The following is a 25,535-nucleotide window of genomic DNA, read 5'->3' on the forward strand; positions in this document are numbered from 1 at the left end:
TAATAAAAATAAAAGCTCCATTTGTGGGCCCAGTTCTCGGCCACCTTGGCCCAGTTCTCGGCCATTAAAAAGCTTGTGCGTAATTATCTGTAAAAAAATGCTCAATTAATTTTCACAGTCATAAAATCACTCTGTAAACCTATTTATACTATATCGATCCCAAATTATTTTTATGATGCTTTGTTTTACTTTAGAAAAGAAGGATTTTAACGCGCCTAGTTGCCTATGTGCAGGTTCTGGCAAAACCGCATTGTGTGACCCGTGCATTTAGATGGTTTATTTTGCAGTGAAAAGGTCTTGAAAGATTTAGGTGTTGTAGAAATAATAGACAAGACAAGAGTCAGCTCAAAACTTAGAGATAAGATTGAACTTTATTTTTAAAACATTTATTTCTTTCATTCTGGCAGCAGCAGATGAAATTATATTAAAAACCAAGCGCTAAGCTGTGATAGCGAGCAGGGTGGCCGAGAACTGGCAAATACGCAAACGTCGCAAGAAAAAATTTCGAAGTAAATTAAGACTAAAAAATACAACGGTTCAACGAAAAGTTAACTAAAGTAGAAAGCTGAATTATTCTACGTTTCACATGCCAAAAATTAGCTCGTATGGTGGGGGCTTTTGGATAAAATACGAATTTAACTACATCCATGAATTTGGAGCCGTAAACAAACAACTTTTTAGGGAATGCAAATTCACCTACCTCCGCGTAAACTCGACGTGTGAGCTTTCTATATCGAATTGAACGATCAAACTCAAGATACTTAAAGCACATGAATCAGTCTATCGTTTGAAGGAAATACCTTTTTCTTTTGATTCAACTGGAGTGTGAAAAAACGCGTTAAACACAAAGTGGCCGAGAACTGGACCCGGCCGAGAACTGGGCCCCATACTGTACTGATATTCACCATTGTGAAATTGCACTTACTTTGACAAGTTAAAGTTATTTTTGTAAATGAAAAAGGTAACGTCATTGATGTCACGCAGTGTTTTTTTTAGCAAACTAGATGGTTTGCTGGTTTCTGACTATGAATGGGGGTGTGATCTTGCGGTAAATTTTTTGAGCCTGACTCCGCCGTAAAACGTTTTTTTTATTTAGCAAGAACTGTGTCGATTTTCATTTCTGAACAATTGGTCGTCAAGTCGTTTGTCACAAAGAGTAGAATGTTTGTACAGCATGTTTTGGAATTATTTTAGATTTGGTTAGTAAGACGCTTCTGAAGACCTGAGCAAAACATTGGGAATGTACAGTATTAATAGGAACTTGAATGGAATTTTTTACAAGTTGGATAAAGGTATCAACTGAAAAAAATGGAATTCAAAATGAGAACTTGGATTTTGTTGTAATTAAATTTTATCGCGGATTGGATGCATAATATCACGGCTTTGAAAGTCTTCAAATAATTAGAAAGGTTCCTTTCTTCCTTTTGATCTTATTGTTATTTTCATGTATTGATTATTCGAAAGTGGTTTTCGTTGATACGAAAAAAAAAACGGGTTTTCACTGAATTGCTTGAAGTATTTTTAGACGTGATAATATTGGCTTAATCAAATTACATTGTGCACGAAATATTTGTTATTCTTTTGTCTTGAAACTTTGAGGAAATTGAAATTTTTGTTTGACAGTAGTGTATGAAAGGCATTTTATAGAACTGAATAAAAAAATAAGAAACATTGATAAAGGTTATTTCAAAGATTTATTTTGCCTGATTTTGAAGGGTTTCAGGAGTTTTAAAGAGTGCTGGTAAACGGCTGTATGTTGTTTGTGATTACGGATCTTATTTAGTTTCGAACGCTCTAATTTTTGAAAGGTTAAAACAGGTTAAAACCGGGCGGTTTCATGAGTTTTTTGGGTAGAAAGGTACGGTGGTGGTCAAAAAAAAAATGTTTAGAAAGGAATGACTGTAGTAGCAAGTAAGTCGGAGGTTTGCGTGAGTCACGGGGTATAGTATGCGTGAGCTGGATTTCCGGCGTCATAACGGCATGTTTTGTTTACTGAAAGATACACTCGACGTTTAGTTAGCTTAGTCGGCTTGGGAAACTATTTTAAAAATGAATGTTGTAATAGTTAATTAATAGTAATCTAGAATTAACCCACTCTCGATTGGAGTCTGTTCTGGATTCGCGCTACCTTTTCGCCGCGAAGGAATTTTGTAAAAGTTCGCTAGTGGAAAGAGGTACTGTAAGAACAGTATCAATAACTCAAAAGGAGGAACTTCTTTGTAGCTCTGAATTAAGACGTATGATAAAATTTTAGAATAAGAAACTTTCGATATATGGTTTTCATATTGTTTTTGTCAATTTCCTTTTGTGGCAGATTTTTTGAGAATCAGCTTTTCTTTCGTGTGATGACAGACACAGGACAGAACGAGAGGTGGATGAGAAAGATGCCGAAGATGAATAGGCACCGAAAAACGACAAGAACCGTCAAGGACTTATCTTTAGAGGGCGGGGAGTTTTGGCATACTGTATTTTGAGGACTGGACTGGACTAGTAAAACGCGGACTAGTATAACGCGGACTTGTAAAACGCGGACTAGTATAACGCGGACTAGTAAAACGCGGACTTGTAAAACGCGGACTAGTAAAATGCGGACTCAGGTAAAACGCGGACTTGTAAAAGGCGGACTAGTAAAACGCGGACTAGTAAAACGCGGACTTGTAAAACGCGGACTAGTAAAACGCGGACTTGTAAAACGCGGACTTGTAAAACGAGGGCTTGTTAAGCACGGACTTGTAGAACGCGGACTTGTAAAACAAGCGCTTGTAAATCGGATAAAACTAAACGGTTTAGCGAGCGAAACAATTTTTGTTTGAAGCTCTTGTGTGTTTCTTCGACGGCATATTTCTAGCTTTTTTGAGCACTCTATGGTCTGTTTTAGCGTGGAGATGTTTTTGCAGTATAGCACATGTTCGTTCTGCAAACTCCTACTAAAACAACGGGATTGATGCTATGAGTTGTGTGCATATGTTTCTTTCTTTCCACTACTTGACGTCTGTTGAGTGCAGTCGTTTGTATTGCTCGCACGAGGTAGAACGGGGCCCGTCCAGAAATCAACAGTCAATCGTAAATAAAGGTGACGGGCCTACACGACTCCTACGTTCGTGACATTAGAATATTTGCCGTTAAATGTTTAAATTCGGTCTTTCGACCTTATTTGCTTCTGACTTCTTTCTGAGGGTACTGTTTTAATTTGGGGGCAGTATGTGGTAAATAAAGGTGACGGGCCTACACGACTCCTACGTTCGTGACATTAGAACATTTGCCGTTATATGTTCAAATTCGGTCTTTCGACCTTATTTGCTTCTGACTTCTTTCTGAGGTTACTGTTTTTTTGAGACATTATGTATTGAAGAGAGCCGTAAGATGATTGTGGCCAAGGAATTCGAAGTGTCTAGAGGCGTTTTACAAGTCCGCGTTTTACTAGTCCGCGTTTTACTAGTCCAGTCCAGTCTACAAGTTAAAGACACATCAAGACCACCCCACTGTGAATTGCCATAGCACAGACAAAATTATAGTCAATATCTTATGTGTTTTTAAGAGAATTACATAAGAACCAAGGCATGTCTTGTCTTGCCTTACATTGACATGCAATAATTTGGAAATACTAAGCTCGTAACAGTTTAAGACAGAATCCATCAGGAATTCGAGTAACATTAATTTTAGTTACGCAAAAATTGAGCACCAGAATAATTTAAATCCTTGTGTTCTTTCATACCTTGTTAAAGGCTTGACATGTGATAACACCAACATAACACCAACAACAGTTCTTTATCAGTGGGGATTGAAGAAAAAAATGGAAACATCATCACACAGTTGACCCCCATGCAAAAACACTCCAGGATGTCACGGGACTGTTTGGTGTCCGTCTGCCAATTTCTAACTTCAAATTCCAATGTTAAATTCACATTAAATTTTCAATATTTCTTAGTTGTCTAAATTTTACTAATTCTTTTAAAAAAACTATCACCTGCCAAACATCCCCAAAAATCACTCAAAAAATTACAAAATACCGCAATACATAGATACATGGGATGAGTAAAGTTTCCTTGGATTCCTTGAAACACCAACAAGATATTTCCGTTTAAGGTGGCTGATTCTTTTAAAAAAGCTATCACCTGCCAAACATCCCCAAAAATCACTCAAAAAATTACAAAATACCGCAATACATAGATACATGGGATGAGGCGAATAACACACTTATCCACTCCCAGGAGAATGTGGCAATTAACAATTGCGGCCAACAGGAATTTGATCTGCTCTTGCAAGAAAGGGAGGAACAGTCCAGTCAGATACTAATGTTCCATCTGAACATAAACAGCTTGCAAAATAAATTTGAAGAACTGAAACTCCTGAATGATAAAATGAAGTCGCAAATTATTTTTCTCTCAGAGACAAAGATCGACAAGTCCTACTCGAACAGCCAGTTCACCTTAACGGGCTACAACATGTATCGAAAAGACAGAAAGAAAGGAGGCGGTGGGATAATAGCCTATTTTGATTCTAGTTTACCCTCGAAAGAGCTAAAAGTAACGAAGAAATACAAAACAATCGAGACTCTTGCAATAGAAGCTAGACTTGGTAAAAACGAAGTCATTTTCCTTGGGATATACCGACCCCCAACGCAGTCGGATCACCAGCCAGATCCACACTATTTAGAACGAGTAGAGGAGGAACTGAATGACGTTTGCATGTGGGCTTCCCTCAAGAAACAGATATTTATCCTCACAGGTGACCTGAACCTCGATAGGCTAAAACCAAAAAGCAGAGAAGGGAGAATACTTGCTGACCTAGAAGAAGTACATGGAATGCAGTGCTTAATTACCAAGCCTACGAGGATTACGCTGACATCAGAGACACTGCTGGACGTTATTCTAACCAACAAACCCAACCTTTTCAGGACTAGTGGTTCTTTCAACCCAGAGATAAGTGACCACCATCTTATTTATGGTATTTTAAAGCAATCTGTATTACAGCATAGGCGAAAGACCATCACATTCAGAAGCCTGAAAAACGTGGATGTGGATCAGCTTTATGAGGACTTGGCTAGCGCTCCCTGGATTGTTGGAGAAACATTTGACGCCATCGAGGACCAATACGACGCATGGAAAACTATTTTTGAAAGTGTACTGGATAAGCATATGCCGAAAAAGAAGATGAGAGTTAGGCAGAAAGATGTACCATATATGACCAAAGAATGGAAAATGGCAATTAGGAACAAAAGGAAATATGCACAAATGTTCGCCCAAAACCGATCTCTAGAAAACTGGGAGTTGAAAAGGAAATGGCGAAATTTGGCAACTAAAGAAAGGAGACGTGCTATTAAAGCCTACTGGGCCCAGAAATCGGAAGAACTGAGGAAGAAACCGAGGGATTTCTACAAAACCTTCAAACCATTTCTAAGTGATAAAACCAAAGAGGAGACAAAAATTGCCATCAGAATTAACGATCGAATTGTAACTAACCAGAAAGTAGTGGCAGATGAGCTTGGTGATTACTTTTCAACCGCTGCGAATGCCATTGGAGGTGCACAAGTAATGCATTTAGTTGAGAAAGACTTTGAAAAACACCCGAGTGTCGAGAGCATTCGGCAAGCTTATCAAGGCCTTCAATTTGGTTTTAACGAAATTGGCTCCGGTGAAGTGGAAAACGAACTGAAAATTCTTAAATCAAACAAAGCTACAGGGTGGGATGGAATCTCCCCGAAGATTTTAAAGTTAACTGCCAAAGGTTTAGCACCATCCCTAACAAGTCTCTACAACAGCATTATTAGAAAGGGAAATTGGCCTAACACGTGGAAAATGGGAGAATGGACTCCTGTTTTCAAGAAAGGAGATAAAACCGATCCGGGAAATTACCGACCTATAACAGTACTGAACTCTGTTGATAAAGTATTTGAGTCATTACTTTCCAAGCAAATCATGGAAACCATGAATCCACATCTATATCAGAAAATGTCTGCCTACAGAAAGACACATAGCTGTGAAACTACGTTGATAAGGCTAACTGAGGACTGGAAAATGGCTGCTGATAATAAGGAGTACGTGACTGTTCTATCCACCGATATGAGCAAAGCTTTTGACTCATTGCACCCTGCACTAATGATCCAGAAACTTAAAGCATACGGCTTCTCTGAAAGAGCACTAAATCTTTTGCGATCCTTTCTTGAGCGTAGAAGAAACAGAGTCAAACTACAAGAAGCGCACAGCGCATGGAAAGAACAAAAAAGGGGGTGTCCACAAGGCTCCTCCTTCGGGCCTCTTCTCTGGAATCTGTTCCAAAATGATCTCTCGCTACATAGGCAGTCTGCTAGTCTATTTATGTATGCTGATGATCACCAAATATACGCCAATGATAATGATATACAGAAGGCCGCCCAAACTCTTAGGAGAGAAACAGAGGCAGTGTCACAGTGGTACAAGGAGAACCTACTGCAAGCCAACCCTCAGAAATACCAGATCCTTACCCTTGATCCACAACCTTCCAAGAGAACCCCTGAATATGCACTGAAGATGGAATTCGATGGTCATGAAGTCAAATCATCGGAGTATCTTAAAATTCTTGGTGTAACCATCGACAACAAACTGACATTTAGTGAACACATTAGTGATATTTGCAAGAAAACGAGTTGTAAGGTTGGGGTGTTAATGAGACTACGTAATCTAATTCCATGGTCTGCAAAGTTACAGCTGTACAAATCTAGTATTTTGCCTCACCTTACATATTGTGATATTGTATGGCACTTTTGCAAATCATCCGATAAGAAGAAAATGGAGAGAGTTCAAGAGCGCGCACTCAGGGCAGTCTTTAAATCCCAATCGGAGACCTACAGTGAGCTACTGAAAAGAGCAGGTCTACCAAGTCTGTACCAAAGACGTCTACAAAACATTGCCATTCTAATGTATAAAGTAAAACACGGACTTGTGCCCACTTATATAACAGAAATATTTAATACAGCCCCGAAACGATATAATCTGAGGAACGCTGATTTTAATATTCCACGTTTTCGCACAGTACATTATGGAAAACATTCTTTACGATATTTCGGGCCTTATCTATGGAGCAAACTAGACCACAGTGATAGAGAAAAACATAATGTCACGAGTTTTAAAAACAGTATTTTAAAAAAAGACCTCACCCGTCTTATACAAACTGAGTGTCAATGTGACATATGCAGCTAGCCGATACACATTTTTAAATTTTTAATTTTTAACTCTTAACTGCAATTTTTATCTTTCACCTACTTTTATGATAAAATTTTATATTCTATTGTAATTTATTGATTTATTTATTTATTAATGTATGCAGTACGATTCTTCAGTTTTTCTTCTTCTTAGAATTTAAGTGTAAATATTTTAACTTTAAATAGCTTAGATATATAATAATGTAAATAGTGTCCACAATTAGTTTTTTTAAGCTAAATACTTCAGACACTTTAATAAAGTATTTCATTCATTCAGTGAAGTTTCCTTGGATTCCTTGAAACACCAACAAGATATTTCCGTTTAAGGTGGCTGATAATGGGTTTCAGTATTTCCCAGTCCTTATACTTTGGTTCAGGACTAAAAGCCTTCATCAATTGCTATTACAGTAATGGTATGAAACAAATGTTCAATCATTCATCAACAAGTTGTGATCATTTTCTTGACAATAGTAGTTCCCCGGTAAACAGTTGTAGTACTGTCCCATCAAAGTGCAATGCCTGGAAAATACCGAAAAGCACACGACCTTCAGGTGAAACCGCACCTTACAGTATTACCAATACACTGCACTTTGCTAAGTCTTAAAACTTTACATCGTCTAGTCGTCTACTTCAATCGTTTATTTGTATTGTGTGAGATACATTTATAAATTGAAACCATCATGTCATTAAGTAATAATGCAATCTCGACAACGTTCTAGATATTATATTATGCACACTAATACAGCTCATGCAAGCCCTGTGACTTACACAAACACAGTCGGACTGAGTGCTACTTAAGTAACTGCTTCGTGGTTTCTGCTGTACTGAACCCTGCCTTTCAAGGCAAAGCGCCCGATTTTAAGCTTCTCAAGCTTCTCAATGTTCTTGTTTTATATAATTTAAGCATTATTCTTTCAGATTCTCAAAAATCTAAGCAATCGCTTCACGTTTTCCCGTTTAAAAACGCGCTCAAAAAAGGGAATTGTCAGCCTCATAAATACCCGCGGGCCACCTTAAACGCGAGTGATCGGCTGATCGCTATTAAATATTAAATCTTGCGTGACCGTGACAGAAGAGCCGGCTCAACAATGCTATTGCATCACAGCTCACTGCGGTTTTGAAATCTGTCATGACCTAATGGTTCTTTATTTAGCTTGCACCACTTGTACATGTCAAACTTCGTTGTTTTGCGGTATTCAGTACAGTCCGGGTACGTAATACGGCGTTTTGTTTTCACTCTGAGTCAAACGCTTGAATAAAACAGTTCTTCCTCATAAAATTTCTTTAAAGTGGAGTCTGGCTGAAAAAAGTACACTGCAGTGACGCTTGCAGTTTCGGGCGAAGACAAAATTGCGTGAATGACGTAGTGTTTACTACGAAAATTGCTTTCACAATTTGAATATTTAGTACTCGCTCTGAGACAAACGTAAGAATCTCCAAAAAGATTTTAAAGATTTCAGATTTAGATGGAAAAGGAAGCATTTATCTCTTTAAAAGATCACAAACCTTCATTCAACGACCACCCGACCTGCCGCCTAATCAATCCATCTTAAATCTGAAATCGGCGTGATAAGCAAACAAATCCTTGATGACATCAACACCGCCATCATCAATAAAACGCAAATCAACCAGTGGAAAAATACGTCGAGCGTACTAAAATGGTTCAACGGCTTACAGCACAAAGAAACACTCTCTTTCATATGTTTTGACGTGTGCGATTTTTACCCGTCAATTACCGAGAAGCTACTCTGCAAGGCGCTCGATTTTGCTAATAGCTACCGACCCATCAGCGCACACGAGCGTGACATCATCATCCACGTCAAAAGGTCACTGCTGTTCAGTGACAACATCCCGTGGGAAAAGAAAGCTTCCAATGACCGATTCGATCTAACCATGGGGTCGTTTGATGGCGCTGAAACCTGCGAGCTGGTTGGCTGCTACATCTTATCCCTCCTTACCCAAAAGTACGGAAGCAACATTGGCCTTTGTCGCGATGACGGGCTGTCTGCATTCAATAATGACGCCCCAAGAGATCGAGAGAATTAAGAAAGACTTGTGTAAAATTTTTCGTGACAATGATCTAAAGATTACAGTAGAGGCCAACGTAACCAGAGTAAATTTCTTAGATGTCACTCTCGACCTAAAAACCGGAAAACACCTTCCATACACAAAAGAAGGAAATGTACCGTTGTATGTACACAAGCAGTCTAACCACTCACCCTCTATCCTTAGAAACATCCCTGAATCGATCAACAAACGTCTTTCGCAAATATCTTCTGACAAAGAATGTTTCGACGAGACCAAACGCATTTACCAAGACGCGCTTAACAAAAGTGGCTATGAATACACCCTGTCTTACAAAGACACAGCCCCCGATGCACCAAAAGCGAGAAGAAATCGGCAAAGAAACATAACATGGTTCAATCCACCATACAGCCAAAATGTGGATACCAAAGTCGGCAAATGCTTTCTTTCACTCATCGATCAGCACTTTCCAAAAACCAGCCCTCTTCACAAAATCTTTAACCGGAACACTCTTAAGCTGAGCTATAGCTGTATGAGCAACGTTAAATCTATAATCTCCAGCCACAACAAAGCTCAAATTAGCAAACCTGTCAATCCATTCAATGAAGTCAACAACTGCAATTGCCGAAAAAAGAACCCTTGTCCACTTGAAGGAAATTGTAAAGAGCGGAACATTATTTATCAAGCAGAGGTCACCACCCCTCAGTCAAAAGAGACCTACATCGGTCTTTGCGACACGACATTCAAAGAACGTTACCGAAACCATACATGCTCCTTCAGAAACGAACGGTACAAGAATGCCACCGAGCTCAGCAAGTACATATGGAGTCTAAAGGACCAGAAAATCAATTACGAGATAAGATGGCGGAAAATAAGACAAGCACGATCGTATTCTAATATCAACAAAAAATGTAACCTTTGTGAGAAATATTTTATAATTTGCAAACCAGAAATGTCAACACTCAATCATAGAAACGAACTGACTTCGATCTGTAGACACTCTAAGAAATTCTTGTTAAATACCGTGTTAGCTTAATATAGATTTTTTTTCCGTCCAATAACAACTTGACATGTCACGCAAGTACTCATTGTTCCTTATTTTCAAATTTGTATATCTTTTCATGTAACCGCTTTTTCTGGCAGTCGCCTGATGATTGCCTCGCATGAGGCATGAAACTCAGAGTAGCGAATAAATGATATATGGAAAAATCGATTTAGGTGGAAAAATTTCAAGTAACTCGGGCGAGAAATTTTTTTTTGAAATTTTTCCACCTAAATCGATTTTTCCAGCATATCGCCGTACCAAAAACCTCAAAGATATTTTAGCACCATCTAAATTCCGCTCCGACAATGGGGCAAACCAGGCAGAGAGGGAAATGGGAGGATGTTTTAAATGTTCTACTCGATGTGATCTTTGTAAAAATTTTTTAATCCATGATTCTAAATTTAAAAGCTTTTCCACAGGCCGAGTTTACAAGATAAATCAGAAATTGTCGTGCACATCTAAAAACGTTGTTTACTTGGCCTCTTGCAATAAATGCAAATTACAGTATGTAGGATCAACAACCACAGAATTTAAAGTTCGCTTTCGTAATCATAAATCATCCATGCTTACCAACAAAAAGACGTGCGAGCTTGCGGTTCATTTTAATTGCGCAAGGCACGAAATTTCAAAAATAAGCGTCCCAAGGGGACGCTGCTTTTATTGACAAGTTATTACTAACTAGAGAGGCCTATTGGACCTCGCAGCTATTTACACTCAATCCTCACGGTCTTAACAAAAGACGCGAATTTAGATCGAAAAATCGCGTCCGATACAACACGTAATTAGACACTATTGTACGGCTAGTAATTAAGGCTTTTGCTACATATTGTTGTTATCCTATCATTCTCGCGTTCTTGTAAGTCATCATTACCTTGTTATGCAATCTTTTATCTAAGTTTAACCTGTTATGTAATCTATTATTTAAGTTTGTATGGTATTATGTAATTATTTTGTTTCTGCTCTAGTATAAATTTATGTGAATTTGTAAATTTTTTAGGATTTTTAACATTTTATTTTTTAATCTTGTAAATAGTAAGTTCCGCATCTGAAGAAGGCCGAAGGCCGAAACGTCGTGTCAATTAAAGCTGGAACAGTTAGAAGTTTGCCTCAATGACGCCTTATCACACACTGAACTATATATATATATATATATATAATCAAGTTGAATTGCAGAACTGCTTTCAGAGTGCTCAATAGTAAACTAGAGCGTGATTATAACAGAAGATGAACAAATCAACTGTACATTTGACTTGGCATTTTATTACTATTTAGTTTCGTACTACACAACCGTGCAGCACTCATCAGATAAAATTGCCAAATGCGAATTTACATCGTTACATCGTTATTTCGTCATTTACATCGTCATTTACATCGTTATGACCGGAGAGGCTAGTGAATGTTACACTGCAGCAGGGAAAGCCTGGATTTCGCACTAGATGCATAGAAAATGATTGATTGTAACTCGAGAAGCTCATTCTTGGCCTTTCCGGTCATACTATAGAATCAATTGATTCAATAGTATGACCGGAGAGGCTAGTGAATGTTACACTGCAGCAGGGAAAGCCTGGATTTCGCACTAGATGCATAGAAAATGATTGATTGTAACTCGAGAAGCTCATTCTTGGCCTTTCCGGTCATACTATTGAATCATATGTCTGAATTTATCAAAACCAGGTCAAAGAAATTTTCACCGTTTAAAGCGAAAATCGCTGTAAACGCGTTTTTTTCTCGCCAGAAACTATCTCCAAACTCCATGATATAAAAACTAAAGGGAATGTCAGTCTTTTTTTCTCTTCTCCTCTCTCTTCTCTACCTTTCAGCGCTGTATTTCTTTCTATTTTTTTTCCCCTTTCTTGTGACGTTGTAAGCCAATTCCCGCAGTAACGTACTTGTTCAAGAATACTGACGTCACTTTTCTTTGACCCGGTTTTGATAAATTCAGACATATATATATATATATATATATATATATATAACAGTGATTTTCTACTCAGTATCGTTTCATATGGGCTTTAATACAGGTCTGTTTCGTAGACCAACAAAGAGTTGATCCACTCATCAGTTAAATTCCATATACACTGTCGCATCGCTAGGGTTTATATACATCAATGGTGTGATCGTTACAAAATTCAAACTTAGAAAACAATAGTAATATACATTTGTAGGCTTATGATTGGTCCTTGAGGACGCGATTAAATTTAAGAAGAAATTTTCGCTTGTGCCTGCAAGTTGATACAAGCTCATTACGTTTGTTAAGAGTTGCCATGTCCGGTTTATATAAAATGAAGAATTTCTCGGTATTACATAGATTACATCGTTTGGAAAGATTAGAGTAAGATTTGGCCTTGGCTAGAATTTTCCACGTGATTTTGAAAAAACAACCTACGCATCACAATTGAAGCCAACAAAAAGGTCGTAAATTTCCTTGACGTAACGCTAGACCTAACTACTGGAAAGCACAAGCCTTATTCAAAGCCAGCCACAACTCCGCTCTATGTACACAGCAAGTCTAACCACCCCCCAAGCATAATAAAGAACATCCCTGAAGCAATTAACAAAAGATTATCTGAGATCTCATCAGACGAGGAAACCTTCAAAGAAGCAACAGCACCCTACCAAGAAGCATTGCAGAAAAGCGGTTATTCATACACCCTCAAATTCAACCCACCACAACAGCAGTCACCCGAACCAGACACCGACAAGAGAAAGTGGCAGCGAAACATAATATGGTTCAACCCACCATATAGTAAAAATGTACAAACTAACATAGGTAGAGAATTCCTAAATTTGATTGAGAACTGCTTCCCACCCAACCACAAATTAAGAAAACTTTTCAACAAAAATAATGTTAAGCTGAGTTACAGTTGTTCACCAAATGTAAAACAAATCATCGATGGACACAACAAAACCGTTTTAAGACAGAACACGCCTCCTGAGGAAACAACACAACCCAAAACATGTAACTGCCGCCAGCCAGAAAAGTGCCCTTTGGAAGGAGAATGCTTGGTCAAGGAGGTAGTATACCAAGCCACAATCACCACAGCTGAAAGCACTGAGACGTACGTAGGTCTCACCGCCACGGAGTTCAAAACGAGATGGCGAAATCACCAAATGTCATTTAAACATGAAAACAAAAAGAATGACACTGAACTAAGCAAACATTTATGGCAGCTGAAAGATCAAAAGAAAGACTTTAAAATCACGTGGAAAATTCTAGCCAAGGCCAAATCTTACTCTAATCTTTCCAAACGATGTAATCTATGTAATACCGAGAAATTCTTCATTTTATATAAACCGGACATGGCAACTCTTAACAAACGTAATGAGCTTGTATCAACTTGCAGGCACAAGCGAAAATTTCTTCTTAAATTTAATCGCGTCCTCAAGGACCAATCATAAGCCTACAAATGTATATTACTATTGTTTTTTAAGTTTGAATTTTGTAACGATCACACCATTGATGTATATAAACCCTAGCGATGCGACAGTGTATATGGAATTTAACTGATGAGTGGATCAACTCTTTGTTGGTCTACGAAACAGACCTGTATTAAAGCCCATATGAAACGATACTGAGTAGAAAATCACTGTTATTACCGCTCCTTCATTGTTGAGCACTATTCTGGATTTATCAGTGTGAAACCCACCTGAAGTTATATATATATATATATATATATATATATATGTGTGTAACCGTACATCCTGTGCCCAAGTTCAGGAGTTGCCATAAAGCCATTATGGTAATAACCGGGAGGGCACATTGTATACATTTGTATATATATATATATATATATATAGTAGTAGTGTAGTGGTCATCACACCCGACTAGTATGCGGGGGGACGTGGGTTCAAATCCCATTCAGGGCAAATTTTCTTTCAAACATTTACTCAAATTAATATGATTATTTGGGGTGTATAGGGTTAGTGGTTTCTTCATATACACGTTCTTTCATATAAAATAGCCTGTATCATTAATTTGATCCTCCCTTGTCTCCCGCTAAGTTGACTTCGGTCGTGTATCATTAACTTGATCCTTAGTTGGGTTTCAAACGGAGTTATAGGCTTCCACTACCCTGTCACCTTGAAAGAAAATTTCCCGGGAGGCCCACGGTCTTCGATCACACAATACACTACTTAGATTGCTGTGTTGCCAGCATGGTTGTCCTGGTAGTGTAGTGGTCATCACACCCGACTAGTATGCGGGGGGACGTGGGTTCAAATCCCATTCAGGGCAAATTTTCTTTTAAACATTTACTCAAATTAATATGATTATTTGGGGTGTATAGGGTTAGTGGTTTCTTCATATACACGTTCTCTAATATATATATATATATATATATATATATATATATATATATATATATATATATATATATATATATATATATATATATATATATATTTCGTGTTTAACAGAGCATAGAGTACTCGTAAAATTAGACGGGAATGATTTTGTAACACAGCTTCCAGGTAGTGAACATTAAGACTTGTACGATTTGAACATAATATTTTAATGGGTGATCAGCTAGTAATGAAAACTTGCGTGACCGTGACCAAGGGATCGGCTGGGCCGCGAGGTTCTGGAACGATTTACCGACAAAAGAAAAAAATCTGACACAGATTATGAATCGGGCCCAGGCCCCGCCCGATTAAAAAGATTTTGGTCCATTGACAACGTAAATTCTATTCAACAACCAAGAACTAATTGAGTTTTCAAATTGTCACGGAATGGCACGCTCTTATTCTTCGATATTCTGTTTCTGCTATCGATCGTAGCTGCTTTTAACAACAAAGTTAATACTTGTACCGGTTCATTAAATGTTTGAACGAGATGTTTTACAGTTGATTTCAGTTTACTTTGGCCGCCCGCTTTGCGAAGTTTGTTGGGAATTGGAAACTTTTTTTATGAAGTTGCCAATTACGTTGCGAGTTTGCGAATCAAATTAAATTGCGAACTTTGAAACAAAGTTCCTAACTTCGGCTCGACTGAACTTTACAAGTTTGGTAGTTGAGGAGAAACAAGACATGTTGCTCGAAAGTCATGGCGATTTCTGAACTCGAAGATTTTAGAACTTGTCAAGGAAAGTTGAAGTTGCTTGAAGTGCAAGACAACGTTTCGCATCAGCGATCACGGGTTTACCTCGGTGTAAGAACCTGTGATATTTTACTTTGTTTTGGAGCCTTTGTTTTCCTGCTCTTTATTGTTTTTGACGCTCTTTGTTGCTTTGTTCGTTCTTTGTTTTACGTCACCGGTGAGTTTCACAGGTTCTTACACCGAGGATGAGCCGCGATCACGCAAGTGATTTGCCGATAAATAAATTTTATGCATGTAGAAATTTGGTCAAATTTAAACTATTTTGTATAAAAACACATATTTAACGATTTTCTGTGAGGCATAATCTTCAATTTCAAGTCTTCTGCGTTTGTAAGCCGGATGAAACTGGATGGTTTACCCATATGTAAAATTGATATTAATCGAAGCCGACGCGACGCGACGCGACGCGACGCGACAGGGAAGAATAATTTGTTCTAGACAACATGTTAACGGCTCGCTGAACATTAAAGTTCTTTATTTTTATGACATTTGTTTCCAACAGTTTAGCGTAGCAAAGCCCTTTTTGATAACATAATTACAGGAGGTTTTAATAAATTCGGGCCGAAGTTAGGAACTTTGTATCGAAGTTCGCAATTTGATTCGCAATTTGATTCGCAACCTATTTGGCAACTTCGTAACAAACTTTCCAATTTCCCAACGAACTTCGCAAGCGGGCGGTAAAAGTAATGACAACATTATTCTTCAAATCTACTTTGTGCAAATGGTTTAGTTATTTTTGCTACGGTCAGGAAAGCTAGCGTCTCCAAACGTACGCTCGAATAAGACGAATAACAAGTTAGTGTTGAGCCTTTTGCTCACGGCGTGTGCGTTGTAAGCAGGCGAGCGATACAAAAAACGTTTTTAATCCAGGGTTAATTCACAACTCACCAATTCCGCCTCCTTCTAATCTAAAATCTTCGAATGAAATCGCTCACTACAACTGTGTCAGATTGCTTTCCCTTTATAAATTACAATTTGATTGGTTGTGATAGTACCTGAAATCTGATTGGACAAACATACTTCACTGAGTGACTGACTGACTGACTACACGGTTCATCAGGCCGACTAATTATAACAGGTTATTTTTGAAAAATAACTCAAAAAGTGTATAATTATGCGTGCAAAAATTGAGTACAAACTTGTTACTTGCTGTTGATTGTCTTCTCTTGCCCGTGTTTTACAAATATTATTTTCGCATTCGCATTATTTTCGCCAAATTGTTATCCGAATTGTCAGTGACCTGCTGGTATTACTGGGCTGTTAATTAGGCCTGTCAGGTCAGCTATGTCTCCCATTAAAAAAATGTAAAGGAATCGCCAGGCCAAAATGCTGAAGCAAATGCGTATTTTGCCAAGAACATACAAGCGAGAAGAGTGAATGCCCAGCAAACACGAAACAAAGCAACCGTGGTGCTGGATATTTTACCCATAAAAAGGATTTGCAGAGTTTTATAAAAATAAAGAACTTCACGTCGACTCGGCGTAGCTAGATACAGGAGAGGGAATTGCTGAGACGCGTTTAAGGAACAATGCCCCATGGGATAATATAAGTCATGCCGCGTACTACAATACTACCAAATTGAAAACACTGGAGAGCAAAAGAAAGCAAACTTTAGGAAATGCATTGCAGCAACCAGATGATATTAGAAAGCGCTCGAGATGTGACATTGCTTGAACGACTGTAGGACAGAAAATCTGTTTTTTTTTAAAGAGACCAGCCACTAAGGGCCTGTTTACAAGCAGGTAGGGTAACCCTAGTGCTAGGGTTACCCTAGCAGGAGGGTTACCCTAGCGCTCCCACAGTTCTTCTTTTTTTATCGACGTTATACAAAGCAGCTAGGGTTACCCTAGCACTAGGGTAACCCTAGCTGGGCGCTAGGGTTACCCTAGCGCTAGGGTAACCCTAGCGCATTGTAAACGCTCTGCTAGGGATAACTCGCCTACCCGGGAAAACTTTATTTTGGCTCCAAGAAGTTAAATATGTTTAAAAATACCAACAAAAACAGCGAATTGTGACCAAGAAACATCCTGTTCATTCACCATTTGTCGTATTTTTGCACTGGAATGGAATTACTTTCGAATAACAGCTTCTTACGACAAAGTTTATGGTAAAATGTTTGGCGCTGCATATGTGAAGTCATTCCATAACATAAGTATTCTCCGTCAAACGCGTTCCAACTATAAAAAAAATTGTGCTTGGGATGTTAATGAGCTTGGAAATTGAAATATGATTGTACTTGAAGTGATAAACTGCGTAACTAAAACGAAAATCGGTTTTGGCACTAAGATTATTACCCGCTACATGCTATATTTACAAGGTTAACTGAAGCGTAACCGATGTAAGTTGACCCGGGTAGTAGGGTTACCCTACCTGCGAATTTTTGCTTGTAAACCCGGGCTAACCCTCTTCTAATCCTCTTGCTAGGGTAACCCTAGCACTAGGGTTACCCTACCTGCCCATGCTTGTAAACAGGCCCTAAGGGGAACCGAAATCTCGCGCAAGCACCATAGAGCTAGATTCTCGAGTTCGCTCTATTGCCACGAAAGTAAATGATTTCAATCTTTTAGGAACACTTAGTGCTGGGGACATCGTAGCAGTGAAAATTTAAGTCAGTAACATGAAGCAATGTTTAGCTGCACTGTATGCTCGTAATAGACAACAATTCGTCGTGAAACAGCCAGAGGAATCAACGCTGTATAAAGGAGCCTTTTCTCAGATCTTACGCAAGGAAGGGGATTGCAAAATGTGTTGAAACGGTCCGATGAAGGAATTAATTTTTGGCAAGGCTGCAAGAACTAGGTGCACCGACAGAGGATCAGTTTGTACACTCAACGCGATTTAAGAGCCAGCCAGTCGGTAAAATCCCAGAACGACATGAACATGGGAAAAGGAGGGATGTTTTTCTGGTGTTTTAAAATGACATCGCGCAAGAACTGGTGGGAAGTCTTGACAGGAAGCAGGACTACGAAATGAAGTCTCTCGCACGGGTGGCCGAAATTGTGAGAGAAAATATGTTTCCCAATAGTGACCCCTACAATTAGACATTTTCGCCGTACTTGCTAACATTAGTCAATATGATTTTCGAAGGCACTAACGAGCAATCGTACGAGCCAGGAAATCAGCAAGCTGCTCTCTCGATAGCACAGCCTCTAAAATTTAACAGTGTAAAGCATGAGCGGAGATCTACTGATGGATCTGTTAGGCATTCAGAAATCAGGAAACACCCTTACCTTTGTAATTCAGCGTACTGATACACGTTAAAACAAGAAGAAAGGTACTATAGAGAAACGTTGTGCGTTAGGTTTTGCTGTATCGTATGATTGGGTGCTGCGTTTGTCATCAGACCTTACTAATGTTGTATGTAACGTTGTGGACAATATGGAATGATATGCCCTCCGAACATACGTGGACAGGTTTTCATTACTGTTATTGTAGACAGCATAGACCACTACCCTTTGCCTACAAGAGCAACAGAAATTTCTTTCCACGGCAGAAGTATTTCTCTCATTCGGCATCCAAGTAACACCGAAGAGGGCCATGATATGGAACAAATTATCTTGCGGGAGTCGTCATCGTCTAAAAAGTGCATCAATCCCTTGACTGCGAGATACACCAATATCCGAAGTGTTGTGTCCAAAAGCGACAAGGTAAGCCTACCGAAAGACCAGTCTAAGAGTCCACGATGGTCCGTAACAGCCGAAGCTATTTCGAAGTCTATGTTTCACGCTGAGAGACAAATGCAAGTAGCCCCTAAGTCCAAAAGCTCTCTACTGCATTTTTTGGATTGCGCTCATTCCGAGGCGATGATAAGTTATGCTATAACTGTTATTGACAAAGTTAGAATACGTCAATCCGGAACAAACTGTGGATATTGCTTGCGATCTGCTACTCTTTGCTTTAGCGAAAACAATTGAGTGGGCTCAAAGGGATCGTACAGGGAAAGATAAGCTGGTAGTCATTTTTTGTGGTCTCCACATCGAGCAGGCGGCGCTAAAGGCTTTCGGGACCTGGCTCGCTGGCAGTGGATGGGTTGAAGTTCTGTCACAAGCTGAGATCACTACAGCAAGGAATCCCTTATCAACTGTGCACATATTACGCGCACTAGGTACGCTCACTAGGTAACTGCAGCCAATTTGTATATTCTTCCGAAACAGGCATACAGGAAGTACAGTCGACTGCCGATAACTCGAACCCTCGCTAACTCGAATCTCGCTTACTCAAACCAAAATCGATTTCCCCTGGATTTCCGCCACACATTTGCTGTAATTTTACCCTCAATAACTCGATTAATCTCCTGCTAACTCGAAGCAATTTTCGTTTCCCTTCAGGTCGTTTTCTATGTAATTTTACCCTCGATAACTCAAACCATGACTGACGATACGTGACAAGTGCAAACAAAAGGTTTACTGTAGTCCAAAACACAGAATTCGTTTTCCACGTGGAGAAGTAAGAAAGAAGCCACGATCCCACAGTAGCACTGAAGCATCACTATACAATTTGAGTTGCTGACACTGTCCAAGCGCATGATTAGAAGGAAGGTGGTGCGATAGGCCTGACGGAAAAACCAAGTGTATTGCTAAGGTGGATGGTATCTGGGCCTGAACTATTTGAAGATAGTGCACGCACATGTTGCCCCATCACGAACATGGCAACCGATACGGTGCACACTACCTGACGCTGCAATGTCCCGCCAAGAGCTCATTTTATGTGGCTGCAAGACTAGCTATATCAACAATAGATGCAAGAACTGTAGAGCTAATCTGCCTTGCACGTCATGATCACTTTGTCTGTGCGTGTCATAAAAAATGTACAAGATAATAGTTCCCAGAAAGCATTTCGATCTAGAAAGACACAATATCTATAGCTATGTGTATGTTACTAGAGCTGCTAGCGGTGATAAGCTTTTGCAACTCAGCAGTTATTATCTTGGTTGCTCAATTTCCTGAACTGAACTTGCAAACACTGCATGATTTGCATAAATTAAGAAACATGCATAAATTAAGATGCGGTTACCATGGTTACCATTCTATTCCGTTGTACATCTCGGCAGGGCCGCTACTGACCATCCCTTTACGCCGACATATCCATATCTCCCGTAAAAGATGCAGAAAATCGCTTTCCACAAGTAGCTCATTTAAATGCAGTTTCCATGGAAACAGCTTATCTGTCGAGGTGGTTCTATAGCCTAAAATGTTTACCTCGATAGATAGTCTCTCTGTGTGTGCCAAATTTCAAGCAGATATCAAGAAGTGAACAATTCAGCCGAAATTTTGAGCTATGCCGCCGGACTATTACGTTGTTTTACAAACCAATAGAAAGATCGAGATATATGTACATATTGTATTTTACTTATTTTTAGACGTTGGTGTGATATCCGTATGGACTTTTTACCGACGTATTAAAATGTAGATGTAGATATTCTTGAGTAAGCCGGGTTTACACGAGCAATTTTTATGTGACAATTTTTATGTGACAAATATATTTGATCGTGTAGATGACACAACAATAATTTGTCAGGATTCTAAAGTTTAGTCTGCCAGAGATACGCACAGAGGTATGCGTGCCCGGTGCCCAGTGCCCAGTGGGTGATTAGGGACCACATATGCTGACGCAATATTTGCCACATTTTATGTGACGAGTCGTCTACACGAGCAGTTTTTCTATGTGACAACTGCAATTTGTCTTATAAAAGCTAACACGCCAGCTTGTTACACCGGCAATGAAGCAAATTTATTAGTTTATTTTAGTTACTGGCCCTCTGATTACTTTACTCGTGTAATAATGTCGAACATCATCCATGAGCCCTACAAATAACTTGTTGATAGTTACCAGAGATGTCTTCCATTTCAATATCAGATGGTGCACCATGTGTTCTTATCCCGCTGTCACTTGTCTCTGTCGTCATACTCTGTGTCTCATCAGGGATGTTCTGCAGGTAACTCTGAACGAACGCGTATTTATCGGAATCCAAATATCTCGCTTCATCTCCAACAGATACTTCCGGGTTCCCTTTACTCTCTCTGATCTCCTCGTCTCTTGCTTTGCAATATAAATCGGAATCAGAATGTCTTCGACGGCTGGTTCCAGGTCTTTCAAGCTTTTCAGTTTCTTGAGCTGTGTAAGGTAATGTGCATCAACAATGTTAAAGATCGTAGCCAAACTGAATCACTGTTACAGACGGTCAATTAAAATCGTTTAATCTTTTAACTTTTCTTTATGGTTGTGATGGGGGTCCTCATGCATCATCCCCCCACTCCCAAGCAAGGTCCTTCACGAAAATCATACTTTTCAAATCATCCGTAACGAACTTTCCGAAATGATAGATCGCATTACCAGTAAACTTTTTGAGTTTTAAAACCGAAGGCGGGCTTTAAGTTTGAAGAGGATATGAGTTGCGTCTGAATAAATAAATTTTTTAAATTAATCCGTCTCACGATGGGACATATTCGCAATGTATTACTGATATACAATTTCAATGAAAGTCGAAAGCTCGAGGTTGTCTTTAACCCTATCCAGACTGGGGTGGGGGGCGGAAAGTGCCCGCGCTGACTTTGAACTCTTATAACTTTTTCAAAATTTAACCAGACGCTGCCAAACTTTGCGACTTTATCTAAAGTTTATCTGGAAATAATTACGTAAGATTGGTTGTTGTGTCAGTAAATTAACGTTACCATGGCATGCCATGGTATGGACGTCACGTGATGACGCCACGCGGGTAAGAAGCAAGAGTTCGAGCTTTCCACTTTTAAGTTTATCAATTTTCGCTATTTTGATTAATGTCAACTGCCTAAGCTTGGTAGACGTTCTACATGAATTTAAGAACAAGGTCTCAAACCTTAAGAATGACCAGTACAGATGCCAATGCAGATTCGACTTCGATAAAGCTGGATACCGTCCTCGCTAAAATGGACGACCTAGTAAAATCCAGAGACATGCAAGAAACAAAACTAAACAGCATCCTGGAGAAACTATCCAGTCTAGAGAGCTCGCAGAAGTAAACGGCCGCTGATGTGAATACTCTCAAAGATAGTTACAGCGCCCTTGACGCCCGAATGACCGAAGTAAACAACAAAATGGAGGACCTGGAAAATAGATCAAAAAGAAGCAATATCGTTCTATGGGGACTCAAGGAGGGTGCAGAAGCCGGATTAACCACTTTTGAGTCGTTTCTGAAGGTCCAATGTTTGGAGAAACATATGCAGCTGCCAGGTATCGAAGTCATGAGGGCCCATCGAACGAATATCAGCTTAAGAGCTACGGCTAAGAACCCGTCACCTGTAAGACCTATACACATTTACCTCCTGAGGTATTCCGATAAAGTTCAAATTCTTAAAGCCGCCGCAAGTGTGTTGAAGAATAACCTCTTTCTGGACAGTCAGGTATTCATTTCGGATGATGTGTCGAAGAACGTCCGCGAAGAACGAGCAGAGCTTCGCAAGTTTCATCTCAAGGGGATTAGAGAAAGAGATGATGTTGAATTTGCTTTCATACCATGGTCGGTACCAGCGCAAATTTTGTTCAAGGAGAAAAACTGCTCAAAATTGAAATCCTTCAAGCTTCCGGATGATTAGTCAGGCTGAACTTTTTGTATAGTTATTGTATTGAAGAACTCTTTCAAGCAATGACAATATTACGGTAAAATATCCTAAACTCTTTCAATTTTTCGACTTATTGTAATTACTATATTGTTTACACTCGGGTATTAGACCATAGAAATTGAACGCTAGTCGTCGTTCCAAGTTAGTCTTAATCAGACTTGACATCCCTTGTATAACTACCGTATTATAGGAACACTACCAAGCTACGACTATATCAAGCTTCGACAGCTAGAATATCATCTAAAGTTTGTTTTTCTCGTTCGCATAGAAGATGTAGTAAATACGCTAGTCGTTGTATTATCATCACCTTTATGTGGAGATCCCGACGGGAGTGCATTGCAACCACAGGATGGTAAGTGCGCTTTCGTTTAAACGTGTTTGTATGTTTGTCATTGTGTTTGTGTTTGTTTTTTGTTTCTGCTTACTCTGCGCGAAACATTCTACTTTTGTCTGCTTACGCTATACAGAGAAACTATACACAAGAAAGAAACAAATTCTTCCATATAATTATCGACCTAAAACAGCATCTTTTCCTTACAATGGAACAAGTGTTTATATACATGAAAAATGCTGAGTAAACAAAATCTGAAGCCTGATACTATTAAATTATAATCGTTAAACGTGAGAGGCCTAAGCAATTTTAAAAAACGACGAGCGATATTTTCTTGGGGTAGAAAGCAAAAGGCTGATTTGATATTTTTACAAGAAACGCACTCCTGCAAAGAGCGAGAAGCTCAGTGGTGTCGCGGTGCTTATAAAGAAAGGCTTTGATATTGATATACGTTTGACTCAGACAGATTCAATTGGAAGACTTATATTGCTAAAAGCTGTGGTTAAAGAGGAAACTTATACAATTGCAAACATCTACGGACCGAATAAAGATATTGACGCTGTTGAATTTTATCACAATCTGTCGAACCTATTAAGAACCAATGACTATGGGAATGAAGAAAACATTATTATGGGAGGTGATTTTAATTGTCCTTTAAATGTTAGCTTAGACAAAAAAGGTGGAATTCAAATTCCCCGAAGACACGTTGTAAAATCTATTGAAGAAATTCAGGATGAATTCGGTCTCCATGACATTTGGCGTATAAAAAACCCGAATCAACAAAGCTAAACCTGGGGACGTTGTTCTCCTTTTATATTCTGTAGGTTAGATTATTGGTTGATCTCGGATAAACTACATGATTTAGTGTCTAATGTGGATATTTTACCCTCAGTTAAATCGGACCACTCTGCAATATTTCTAGAACTCGAAGAAATTAAGGAAAATAGTAGAGGTCCTGGATATTGGAAATTGAATACCGCGTTACTTGCGAACGAAGAATATAAAAACATGATAAAGGTTAAATTGCCGAGTTGGCTTGAAGAAGCCAAGGAACTAAAAGACCACAGATCGATCTGGGACTGGATCAAATTTAATATAAGAAATGACTCTATGATTTTTTCTAAACGATTATCAAAAATTCGACAGAAACGCGAAGAAGAATTAACTTGCAAATATAAAGAATCATTAGTTGCCTTTCAAGATAATCCCTGCGAGAACACGCGAACAACAATGGAAAGCTGTAAAAACGAACTCGAATCAATGTATGATAAAAAAGTTGAAGGTATTATTGTTCGGGCAAGGGCACGATGGCATGAACATGGAGAAAAGAACAGCAAATATTTTTTAAATTTGGAAAAACGTAATCACATTAAAAAACACATTCGAAAATTGCACATAAGTGGAGTCATCTCTACTGATCCTTTTTCGATAATAAACTCACAGAAAAAATTTTACACTAAGTTGTATAGCAGTTGTAAAACAAAGTTAGACACTCCAGAGGCGACAGCCTTTTTTGAAAATCCAAATCTACCAAAGCTCTCGAGTGAAGCGAGTAACAAATGCGAAGGAAGGATAACCATCGATGAATGTCCGGCAAAACATCATTAAAACATTTCCATAAGGTAAAACTCCTGGGAATGATGGTTTGCCCATTGAATTTTACAATGTCTTTTGGTCTTTAATTGGTGAATTATTAGTTAACTGTTTTAATGAGGCTTATGAAAGGAAAGAAATGTCCAACTCGCAAAGACAAGGTGTTATCACACTTATTGAAAAAACTGGTAAAGATAGAACTTATCTTGACCGATTTCACTCACTAAATATAATGTTGACGCCAAAATAGCATCTAAAGTAATAGCAACACGAATTGTTAAGATTTTACCAGAGATAATTAACAGCAACCAGACAGGATATGTTTCCGGCCGATACATAGGGGAGGCAGCTAGATCAATTTTAGACGTAATGGAGTACACCAAAACAGTCAATATTCCGGGAATTCTATTATTTATAGATTTCGAAAAAGCATTCGACAGTCTTGAATGGAATTTTATGTTTAAATGTCTAGAAACTTTCGGGTTTGGTCAAAGTCTCATACGGTGGGTTAAAACATTCTACAGTAATATATCAAGCTGCATAATAAACAACGGAACTTTCTCAGCGTCTCAACAATCCTAGAGGGCATTGTTTGTGACTCCTTAGACAAACATCTTGAGGAAAACAGGCTCATACACCAAAACCAGTGGGGATTTAAGAAAGGCGTC

At 38.9% G+C, this 25,535-nt stretch overlaps 2 protein-coding genes across 6 annotated transcripts in view; one reads left to right on the forward strand and one right to left on the reverse strand.

Annotated features, from left to right (window-relative positions):
* LOC144630676 (uncharacterized) overlaps window positions 1-25,535 on the reverse strand; it is a 112,262-nt gene that overhangs the window by 22,961 nt on the left and 63,766 nt on the right. For 3 of the 5 annotated variants that reach the window (XM_078489043.1, XM_078489046.1, XM_078489045.1), the window contains exon 5: window positions 21,175-21,459. The exons of the other annotated variants lie outside the window; for them this stretch is intronic. In XM_078489043.1, the coding sequence (XP_078345169.1) occupies window positions 21,175-21,459 (285 nt within the window). The remainder of the gene's footprint in view (window positions 1-21,174; window positions 21,460-25,535) is intronic. 5 annotated transcript variants of the gene reach the window in all.
* Window positions 4,446-7,237, forward strand: LOC144630938 (uncharacterized). The gene has a single exon (XM_078489294.1). It carries the CDS (start codon window positions 4,446-4,448, stop codon window positions 7,176-7,178), a length of 2,733 nt encoding a protein of 910 aa, XP_078345420.1. The 3' UTR covers window positions 7,179-7,237.

The sequence above is a fragment of the Oculina patagonica genome, chromosome 11, assembly GCF_052425735.1.
Source record: "Oculina patagonica isolate OP01 chromosome 11, crgOcupat, whole genome shotgun sequence".
Taxonomy (NCBI): domain Eukaryota; kingdom Metazoa; phylum Cnidaria; class Anthozoa; order Scleractinia; family Oculinidae; genus Oculina; species Oculina patagonica.

Coding starts and splice junctions, on each gene's coding strand:
- LOC144630938 (XM_078489294.1), top strand. CDS start 4,446: ATGTATCGAAAAGACAGAAAGAAAGGAGGCGGTGGGATAATAGCCTAT.